Source organism: Opisthocomus hoazin, chromosome 12, assembly GCF_030867145.1.
Source record: "Opisthocomus hoazin isolate bOpiHoa1 chromosome 12, bOpiHoa1.hap1, whole genome shotgun sequence".
In the NCBI taxonomy this organism is placed as follows: domain Eukaryota; kingdom Metazoa; phylum Chordata; class Aves; order Opisthocomiformes; family Opisthocomidae; genus Opisthocomus; species Opisthocomus hoazin.
Genome location: NC_134425.1, coordinates 2,795,939 through 2,806,883, shown reverse-complemented (window position 1 = coordinate 2,806,883; position 10,945 = coordinate 2,795,939). Strand labels below are relative to the sequence as shown.

General features: G+C 49.0%; 1 protein-coding gene across 4 annotated transcripts in view; it reads left to right on the top strand.

Annotated features, from left to right (window-relative positions):
* Positions 1–1,624: 1,624 nt before the first annotated feature.
* FANCA (FA complementation group A) overlaps positions 1,625–10,945 on the top strand; it is a 36,395-nt gene continuing 27,074 nt past the window's right edge. For 3 of the 4 annotated variants that reach the window (XM_075433323.1, XM_075433324.1, XM_075433325.1), the window contains exons 1-9: positions 1,625–1,675; positions 2,191–2,300; positions 3,268–3,340; positions 3,804–3,946; positions 4,570–4,665; positions 6,805–6,878; positions 7,707–7,819; positions 8,533–8,615; positions 9,075–9,108. In XM_075433323.1, the coding sequence (XP_075289438.1) occupies positions 1,636–1,675; positions 2,191–2,300; positions 3,268–3,340; positions 3,804–3,946; positions 4,570–4,665; positions 6,805–6,878; positions 7,707–7,819; positions 8,533–8,615; positions 9,075–9,108 (766 nt within the window). In that variant the 5' untranslated portion in view covers positions 1,625–1,635. Of the gene's footprint in view, positions 1,676–2,190; positions 2,301–3,267; positions 3,341–3,803; positions 3,947–4,569; positions 4,666–6,804; positions 6,879–7,706; positions 7,820–8,532; positions 8,616–9,074; positions 9,109–10,001; positions 10,139–10,945 lie in introns of those variants that run through there. The other variant, XM_075433326.1, reaches the window with a different exon arrangement.

The following is a 10,945-nucleotide window of genomic DNA, read 5'->3' as shown; positions in this document are numbered from 1 at the left end:
TTAATCACGTTAATTACTGGCTCTAACCCCAGTCTAGCTCCCCTCAGTTCCTCCAGTACCCGACCCCCAGTCTGACTCGGCGCTCCCACTCCCCTTGGAGCCTGCGCCAACAGGACTACACGGAGGTGCCACGTCCCACAGACCGGCTCCCACCCGTGTCCCCGCTCCCTCAGCTGTCACCCTGTCCTCCATTCCCCTGCGTAGGCCTCCCCCACCTCTGCAAAATGAGCCCCCCGGCAGATGTCCCCCCTGGCAGGGTTGCTGTGGGAGAGGTTTTGATTTGCTGTGCCGGCTCGGGGCTCCGCCAGCTTCCCAGCCAGCTCAGAGCTCGCCGAGCCACCTGGGGCACGGAGAGGACAAACACTTCCTCCCTTCACTGTGCCCCTCCAAAACCCGGGGCTGCCACGCTGCCAAACTTGACAATGGCACCGGGAGCTTAAAGCGATTCAGAAATGTGATTCTGGAAAGGGTTTCACTTGCTGTCTGCAAGACGAGATTCGGTGCTGTGGCTGCTTTCAGCAGTCCCCCCGGCACGGCAGCAGGCTGCCTGCTGGAGCCCATCGCACCGCCAGAGCCAGAGCCGGAGCCGGATCTCCACCGGTGCTGCTGGGGAGGGTTTTCTCCGGCTCTCAGCAGCGAGTGCTGCTGACTCACCTGCTCTGGGGCCAGCGCTGCAATAAAAACATCCCACAGCCAATTCCAGCACGGCGTTCTCAACGTCTGCAAACAGAAGCCGGCCTCCCGACGGTGAACACCCCGCAGATGTTCCCTTGGCTGTACGCTGCCACCCTTCTGACAATAAATCACGCCCCGAGCCCTCTGCGGGGCACGCTAACGGCAGCTTACCAGCTGCTGTTCACCTCCAGGAAGGATCAGACGTGAGGCAAGCGGGGAAAATCCCTGTGGGAATTCCCGACTGCTGGCTCTGAGACCTTCATTGCTCCCAGCAATGCCCTGGTGGCGATTTCTCCCGTGGGAGAAATCCTCTTGTCCCCCTCCCCGGGCCCGGTACGAGGGCATGTAGCACCCTCGAGGGGAGCAGGGCTGCGAGGGGTCTGTCTCACCATGAGGGCCTGCAAGGAGCCTGAGGCCGGGAGCGGGGAAACGCTGCTGGAGCTGGGGAGGGAGCTGGTCCCAGGGCTGCCGCACCGGGAGGAGGCCCGAGATATGGGTGACTGCCCCCCCCCTCGCGGTCTGTGGGGGGGAGGGGGTGTCCCCACTGTGCTGAGCCCCCCAGAGCCGGGCCGCAGGCGGGCGGCCTCCCCTTGGGGCCTATCAGGGGGAAGCCCTTCTGGGCCTGGGCCACCCACTCCTGCCCCGCACACACACTGCCTTTGTAGGGTGCGTTCCCCTCTTTCTGTGCCCTACCCCAGCGTGCCTCCCGCGTCCCCCCACGTCTCACCTCACCCCCTCCCGCCCCACACGGCGGCTGCCCGCCCGCCCCCATCCACACCGACCGCCCTCCCCAATATGGCAGCCCCCGCCTCCGCCACTACCAAGATGGCGGAAGGGTGGGCGGGACCACGCCGCGCTTCCAGCCAATGGGCGGAGGCAGCCTCCCCTCCCCGGCGGGCAGCCAATGGCGGCGCAGGGCGGGCGGGTTTGTTTGGCGGGAAGCGGGCGGGGGTCGCCGCCATGGCGGGCCCGGGCGGGAGGACATGGCGGGACCTGCTGGGTAGGTCTGGTCTGAGGCGGCTCCGGGCCGGCCTGGTGCTTCCTGCAGGGACAGCGGAGGGGAAGGGAGGGGTGAATGTGTCCTCTCTGCCCTCCTCCGGCCTGTGTGGTGCTCTGGGCTCTTGGCAGCCCCTCGCCTCAGCTCCCCCTCGGCTCCCCCTCAGCCCCGCTGCCCTTGCTCCTCCCAGGAGCCCTCTCCCGAAGGCTGGTGGCCTTCCCGTGGCTCCTGTCCTGGGGTGGGGGTGTTGGGACAGCGCTGGGGTTGCCTTGGGCCAAGGGCCTTTGGGGGCCAGCGGCTGGCAGCGCCTGACAGAGCCTGGGCTGCGTGTGCTGGGCTTTGGCTGCAGAGCTGCCTGGAGCAACCCAGAACCATCCTGCGCTGATCCTGCCACGCTGACGAGGCTCTGACCCCTTCGCCCTGTCAGGGGTGCGTGTTGTGGCAGCAGAGAGAGGGAGGTGTCCTCAGGGGAGCTGCTGGAACAAGCTGTGGTTCTAAAAGAAATTCAAACTTCTCAGCAGGGACAGCCAGGAAACGAAAGGCTGCCTTTGGGAGCGTAGCAGAGCTGCGGGAAGCGGCCCTGCGCCTTCTGGATCACCATCAGAACCTGAATGACCTCCTCCTGGAGGTAGGAGCGGGCGGTTCGGGGTCTGGTGGTCAGGCTGGGCGTCGTGGGAGATCCCAGCTGGGGGTGGGGTCCACCGGGGTTCCTCCTAGGGCAACTGTAGAATGAATGTCCTGGGAACACAGTTTTCATGATAAGTGAAAGGAAAAAGGACTGTAGCAGTAAGCTGAAGTTTAGAGTTCTGTGTTGCAGAAATGGGATTTTTTTTTTTTTCTTTCCTTTATTCCTCATTGTTTTATTGTTGCAGACTGAAAATGGCGGTGTGGTTTGGGTTTGGGAGATCCTAAGGGAAATCCAGCCCCTTTTGCTTGAGGTCAGAAGCAGCTTCTTGTGAATATAGGAAAAAAAATCAGGAGAGACTTAGGTTTTCTCTGAATTATCAACCATTTCTAACTGGTGTGACTATCTTTATGAAAACCTGTGTAATTTGCCTGTATAGACGCCTGAGCCAACATTCTGACTTGGCCATGTTCTACTTTCTCCTCGCACACTGGAGAGAGCTTTTGATTTTGATAACGGCAACAGACAATTCAAGTACTTCCCATAGTTCAGCCATAAAGATGTTTCTTTCCTTGCAGAATATTTGTCTTCGTAAAAAGAAAAAGGGGATTTAACTAGAAAAGGATCCTGTTTTGACATGTTTCATCAAATATTTATGGCAGAGTGGCTTCACAGAAGGGACTTGAAAGACAGAAATTCTGTTTCTGGTGCTGCTGCTGATCCGTTGGGGTGACTGGGGACAAGTAACTTTGACCTGTACCTCCTTGTCTCTCCCTAAAACGACGATAACTATACATATGTCTCTTGTAAGGTGCCCTGATATCTTGGTTTACCATGACCATGTGGGAGTTTGGTGTTAATTTCACTTTCTCCAGCCTCCAAGAATGCCAGAGCTGCTCAGTATGCTTTAGAGGAAATAGGTTTATAAGTGTGTGTTTTAAGACTGTTACATTTTTTGTTTGGCTTCCAGGTGGAAGATGCAGTCAAGCCAGCTGGACAGGATGGCACAGAGCACCAGGAAGTATCACCAGAATCATTTATAGGTGAGTGAAAGAGTATCTGTTGGAGACAGACGTGGGAAAGAACTTTTCTTCGTGTACTGGATTTTTGCCTGTTAAATCCAACCCTGGTTTTACTTTCTTTTCATTGTTCTGGTCTCCCGTCCAGCTACTCATTTCTTACTTGTCTGGCGATGGCACCCCTGTCAAGATCTGATCGTTGACTATTTTGATTATTTGAAAGTGTTACTGTGAGCCCCACGAGACTAAAATACAAAAATCTGCTTAGCAAGGATGTTCCTTCCCTGTGGTTTTTCTACCCCCGTGTTATGTACAGTATAGGAATGATACAGAAATGAAAATGGTTTGCCCAGTGCAACAAATGACATCTGTGCTGGAAGAAGCTGAAGACTTGGGACTTCTGCCTTCATAGTCACGTTTTCAAACCTTTTTTTCTCCCATACTGACAGGTTTCTGCTTTGTGGGTGTGTGGGTTTTTTTTTTTCAGTCTCTGTTCTGCAGGAAAAGGCTTCAAGACTGGGCGTACCCGCAGCAATCTTGGCAGCCAAAAATGCTGTTACCAACATCGAGCGGATCTGCCAGGCTTCTGCAAGCCCCTCTCAAGTCCCACTGCTGAACTTGGACCAGAGAGTAAGGGAAAAGGTTTACATTTAGTTTATCAAGAAAGCAGTAATGTTAGGTTTGACTTTGAACCCAGTTTATCTGTTCTGATGAAGTCACACAAACGCGTAGGACCTGAGCCAGCCAACTATTCATTTATGTGTCCGATATGCTCACAGAAGGCCAGCGTTCTGTTCTTCTCCTGTACGGGAAAGCTGCTGGTTTTGACAACTTGGAAATGAAGGTTTTTTTGTCTGTTGCCAAAGCGCAGCGTTGCACAGGTCTCCAAGCAGATCCTGTGTTACCGCCTCTGGCATACTTCAGGTTTGGTCTCTTTAATCCATGATCCCATCCGGATCGATCGTCTCAGTTTGCGGTGTAGCCAGGCGTGGTGATGGCCATCTGTACGAAAGCTGTGCCGTGGCTGCTGGCTTAGGTCACCTCCGAGGAGCTGTCAGGTGCTGCTGCTGTCAGTGCAGCTGCCTTTAGTTCAGCTTTAACAATTAAAAGTTTGGGCCTTTCTCATGAATTCTCTCCACCATTCATTCAAGCCTTTGAAAAGCAGTAAATGGGGAAAAGCAACAAATTGTTTTTCTAATAATGTGTTATTTACAAAGGCAATTATTTCTGCTTCATTTCTGGGGTGATTCCAGAAGAGGTTGTCTTGCTTGCTTCAAACGGTCAAGGATTTGCTGGCGAGCAATGTGTTCTGTCGCTCACTCTTCTGTCAAGAAATGTGGAAAATGAAGGTAAGAACTTGCGGAGAAACGTTGCCGTGTTAGAGTCCACTTAGACTTCATCTGTGGGATGTGGTAGCGTGTTTTCAACCCTCGTCTCCCGTGAAGGCCAGGGATGACTGTTCAATGGACGAGCGGAGTGCTGCGATTTCTGTTCAGTTTCCCTCGGGTTTTTTGGTGACCTAGAGCAGTCTTGCCACAGCTCATCCCTGCTCAGGTCAACTGCAGTCGAGAACTCCTCCTGAGAACAACTGTGGTCTTTCGACCTTTCAAAAGCATAACCGGAATTATCCCCAGAATCAGCACCCAATAACCCAGTGGAGGGTTTTTTCTTTGTTTATTTTGAAGCTAGTTCACTGGGAGCTTCCTTGCCTCTGTAGCAGATTTGCTTTTTTTGAAGAGGACTTAGTAGATGTTTGGAAGTAGGTGAATTAGAAAAATTGCATGGCCACTTCTGAGGAGCTGGCAGCATCTTGGTGATTGTTGGTTTTTAGGGAGCCAGGCAAGCAGCACTCATTGCCTCTCTGAAGGAGATGTTTAACCATTTCCATTTGTACTCGGCACGGCTGGTTCTCACTGGGAACCAGCTAGGAAGGCACGGCAATACGGTGCCTGGAGTTACAGCGTGGTAATGGGGTTAAACTCATGAGGTGACACGGCAGTTAACAGAAGCTTTGGGGGTATCATTTTCTTTCCTATTTAGCTTCATCAGTGGCACGTAGGTTTGCTGTCTGGGCTAAGCAATCCAGATCGTAACCAGACAGTGCAGAAGCTGCCAGCTGGCTGTGGGGTAGCACATCCCCTGAAGTCCTTTGTGTGCTTTGCCAGCAATATTCAGTGTGTCTTTGGAATTCTGGTTCTCTGCTCCATTTATCTGGGAATGGTGAATAGGATAACAGAGAACAGGTTGCATTGCTTCACAAATGCGTTGTCTTGATTTCATTTGGGTCGTTTGTTTTCTTAAGATAAGTGATGCTCTAAGTGGAGTTAAGGCCTTTTTGTGAGTGGCACAGTTTTGGTTGCTTGTTGCTCTGGTGGGAAAGAAGGAAGAGGCTGATCTGCCAGGATAAAGAGGCATGCTCTAGTCTCAAATATCCGATCCTGGGCTGAAAATAGAATCCAGTGTGTTTTGTAGGCAGATTAAGATCTCCTCATTCTCAGGTGGACATGGAGATCAAGTGCTGCTGTGTAATTGAGATTGTTACAGTAAAGAATTAGGTTGTCGAAGACAAAGTATGTGGGTGAGTCTAGGGTCATGCTACGAGGCAGCTGCTGGTCGCTGCAGAAAGCTCGTGGGTTTTTTTCTCTGGAATGGCTTGTCTGCCCCAGACTCCCAAGTACCTCTTCCTTCGCAAGGTGCGAAGATTTTGTTTCTGGCTTGGAGTGTTTCTGTACGGAGGCTAGAACGAGCAGAAGTTGCTGCCGCACCTTTCTCCCTACCAGGTGCACCCAGGAGAACTGTTTTGCTGGCACAGGCTGCTCTCGAGGACACACCATGTCTGATGGGGCTGGAAGGGATGTTGTGGGGAGGCACGAAGGGCGGCAGTTTCATCTGCAGAGCAGCGATGCCTAGTGCCGATTTTGCTGACGGCGAGCCTGGCGTTTAGGAGCAGGACTGCCCGAGCGGTGTTGGTTTCTCCTCTGCGTTCTTCGGCTTCTCTGCTTGTACGGTTGCAGTGTCTCCTTCTGTAGTCTCCTATTGGGAAATGGATTTGAGAGCAGCAAACTTGCTTCACGGAGACTAATAAACGGTTAATAGGCTAAGCGATAATTCTCTCATCTGTTGCTAGATCTGAATTAACAAGACTTGAAACCTAGTGGTGTTACCTGTTTTCTGGGATACCCACTGCTCCTTTGAATATGCAGCATTGGCATTATTCCGGGGGACAAAGATGGATATATTTATTACTTGACCATGAAAATTTAAAGTGATGATGCATCTACAACCCTAAACCATTCAAAATTTGTAGGAAGGAAAAATCAAATATAATCTTTCCTCATCTGATATTTCCTATGTTGTTGTTTTTAAATTTTAGTAAGTTCTGGATAGTTTGAATAAATGAACTTAGTTTTATTTTTCGTAGGTAGTTTACGTTAGTGAAATGTTGACTGCAAAATGCAGACTGTGACCTTACTGTGACATCTCGTTAGGACCCTCCAGTGCTGGAAGCTGTGTGGCACCTGCACAGCAGTGACATCGTTGGACTGGGAGAGCTGCTGGAGAGGTGAGCAGAGGTTTAGAGGTTTGCAGATGTATTTAATCTCTTAAAGCCTACCGAAATGTAATCGGGGATTAGTCATGAGTATTCTAGACTAAGAATATAGTCAGATGCTGGCAAATGATCAGATCAGCAGGATTTAAGTAGTTACCCTGGGTTTGAGAGGTTACTCTGGGTTGACTAGCTCAGTTTAAGGTGTAGTGGCTCATTGTCTGATGGCTGCCAAATCAGCTGCAACGCAAAGCTGTGCACTTCTGTCTTCACAAAACCTTACATTTCAGTGAGGTTTGGCAGAGTTAATCACCAGAATTCCAAGAATTTATTTCTCCCCCAATACAGAGCTAACAACTAAAACCAGTTATCCTTGGTGAGGTTCAGGTTGTTTTCTTACGGTGTCAAAGGAACGTTACAGCGACCTTTTTAGGCTTTTGATATTGGTTTACTTGTCTGTTAAAGGCATAGGAAAAACGCCTTCAGTGCCTCCTGTACTTCAAATTTAAGGAAACAAAAGGGATAGATTAAGAGCATTCAAGTATGTTAGAAATAAGGACTGAAGTCTAACTTTTTAAATCGAAGTACTTTAATGTTAGTTGAGGAAATACTTCAACACACAACTTTACATGTATTTTTTCCTTTGGATATGTTTGTTGTGGAATCTCTTTACAAAGCAAATAAAGCTCTTTCTGGTCCAAATTAAAGAAATGAAATACTGCATACAGGGCAGAGTTCCACACAGATGGTTCCTTACTGAGTCCAAGCGGGTGGTGGATTAAAAACCCAAGCGTTACAAAAAGTAGGAGGGATTGAACTGAATGTGGTTTTGTTTGTTCTCAGCAACCCGGCCGCCCCTGCCGCGGTGGAGTGGCTGTGCAGCAGCCTCTGTGGCCTCTGTGAGCAGGCAGAATCCTCCTCCGGGGACGCGGAGCTCGCTGGGCGCCTTCTCTCAGGCAAGGCATGCAACTGGGCGCTGGTCGAGCGGGGCTGGGCTGTGCCAGTCAAAAGCTTGGAGGTGTAAGAGCAGAGGCCTCTCTTGCCATTTTCTTACTTCATGTCAGTGAGGCAAATTTGGTTTTATATTTGAAGAATGTAACAATTTTTTTTTCCATTAAGATAATTGGTTTGAGTTTCTGCATCCGTTTGAGTTATAGTATCACAAGAAAGTGTAATTGCAAGGTGTATGGGGCCAGGGGTGATAGAGTGAGAGCGTGACACTCCTGCAAACTGACATATTTTGGACAGAAATATTTAATATTTCCATTTCCCCCCTGTCATTTTCTATTATTATTTTGTGGTTTTGTTCAGAAAAAAATCGCTACACAATTTGAAGGGCTGTAGTCAGACCTTTGGACCAGTGCAGTTGGTCAGGCACAACCCATATGAGTCCTGCAATGGCAATGGAGCAGAAAACCTGTAAATGCTTTGGTCTTTATAGTCCTTTAGGTTTCAGTGCTCCTTGCCATCCATTGTTCTAGGTCCTTTTGCCTGGGAGTAATTTTACTCCAAGAAAATAAATGATTCCCGTTGACTGCTGTGTAGTGAATGAGGCTTTTCAGACGCTAGTCCTATTGGGAGGCTGAGATGGGGAGGCGGAAAGAGCAAGTGATCTTTATTGAAAGATTTTTATCTTATGCTGAAGCACTAATTCCTTCTCGGTTTGCAGACTTTGCAATCGTATTTCTGCAGAATGGCTTTGGGCAAACTTCAGAACTGGGAAGGAAGTTGGAATTCAAGAAGGTCCCCTATGTAAGGACAAAATGAACCTATTTACAGACAGTTATTTAAAATAGTTCCGTTACATACCTCTGTGCCTTGCTGCATAAATGAATGTGAGCTTAGAGCAACAAAGAAAGGGTGGTGGTCCAGGTGCGGGAGTGGGTATGGGTGAGGAGGAAATGGCGAAACCAGAACAAAGTCTCTTTTAATGGAGAGTTTCTCCAAGGTGAGGTGTCAAGGGCTTTTTAAGCTTCCTTGGTTTCACCTTGATTGCTCTTTTCCATTTGAATGTGAGTCATGGAATGCTGGGAAGCATAGGAAATGCTTGCTCTTCTGTCTATTGTATCTATCCCACCATAAAGCCTGAGGTAAAAGTTAAGCTTTACATTAAGAGGGACAAAACTCTTTCTTCGAGTCAATTTACTTTTTCTGCATATAACCGTAGCTCTTTTAAATTCTAAATGGTCTTAATTTGTCAATTTTGAACAGATCTGTCAGGCTGTCTTACAAAGAATGTTGACATGTAAGTGTTTTTGTGATTCCTAGCTTTGTGTAGCCACTGCTGTTTGCTAGACTAACCTTCCTTGTTCATTGCTAAATCTCTAAGGACTTGGCTAAATCTCTAAGGATGCCTTTCCACTGTTGTGCATAGTATTTATGTCACTGATATTATGTGTCTCTGTTTTCCCTTTCGCTCTTGTAAAGCGTCTTCTAATGCCGCAGATAATTTCTTGCTTTTTATGCTAGTTCATTTTGATGCTCCCAGCTGCAGCATCACGTTGATATCCGAGCTGGTTTTGAACAAGTCTGATTGGAAGCAATCCAGTCTGTTGTAGCACAGAGGTTAAGCTAAGCAAATTTTTTCTGCTTAGTAAATTAATCTTTGAATTTACAGTTATGTGCAAGTAAGCTATTTTGCTGGTTCGTGGTTTGAAATTGCAGACTAATGTTTTGTGAAACTTTTTTTTTTTAATGCTGAGCAAAAACATCTAAAGTACGTGTGTAGCCTTTCAACGGTCAGCCTTTGAGACCTGTCCCGTGGACAACGCGTCTGTTCTGGCCTGGGCAGTCCTGTTGCTGAGACACCCAGGTAGTGCTTGATTTGCATTGCAAATCCTGACGCAGAAAGGCTAAACACAGGAGGGTTATTTTTGTCTTGTGTCACAGATGATCGTCACGGTAAGCTGCTGTATCTGCTGTACAGCAGAGGAAGCGTTCACTCGCACCTCCTCACGTGCCCCACACCAGCGTATGAGTATAACCTGACTGTGTGGCTGCTGTTGCTTTCCTGTCTCCTTAGTGACAGCGCTTTACCACTGCTCTTGCTGGCATGTTTCAGCAACGTGCTGACTGCTGCTGCAGAGGCTAGTGCTTTTCCTCTGCTAAAAGGTGACTGAAAACCCGGACACAACGTCAGGACTGCTCCTGCCCTTCTGCATCTCTCCCCATGGGCACTGCCAGCCTGATCCCTCGCCCCGTGTCTCGCAGGGAGCACGGTCTGTAGACATAGATGCCTTACAGACCTTGCGGAGTCGTTCTAAAAAGGGAAAGCTGTAAGAGAAGTGCTTTATTATTTAATATGTATGAGTCCCTTCTCAGGTGGCCCTTCAGCAGTGTCAGTACTTGAAAAATAACCCTTATAAACGCAGGACTAGGGGGATTTTGGAGGAAGAGCAGCAGGCTGCTGGCAGTCAGGCAGGAGTCTGTGCTAACCTGCTCTTCATTTGACCTTCACGTTGGTGCAGCCTGCGCTGCCGCGGGCTGACTTGTAGTCTCTGTGTCTGAAAATGTATTAAATGAGTTTTATATATTTTTGTTATTGTATACTTTTGGGTCACCTTTGAGGCCTTTCACTTAACTACTCAGCTGCTTTGAAGAACATCAGAATTTTGTATGTAAAATAATTCACTATTAATGAAGACCTTCACAGGAGGAGAAGGACAGACTGAGCGTAGTAGCATGGGGAGCACTGTGCTTCATAGAAATGATCTTGCTATATTGAACTCCTGTGCCTGAGGATAAGTACAGTTTATCTGCTTTCCTCTATTCTCCCCTACTTAACCTTGAAGTATTCCTCAGCAGGGGAGGAGAGTATTACATGCTAACACTGTGGACTGCCTTATGCAAGGCATGTGAGGGAGGCCTGTTTTGCTGCTCCACCTCAGTATTACCTGTTAAGAGGGGAGGCTTTTGAAGGTAGAATGGGACAAGAAACAAAAACTACTGCTGCAAGCAGGCTGTAAAGCAAAGGGTCTCAGTATGTGGGCTTTGAGTGGCATAGGCTGATGGTCAAGATGACATGCTATGCAAGCTGCCAACCTGTTTGACCTCTACCAGTCATTTTGGGGCAGATCTAGGTT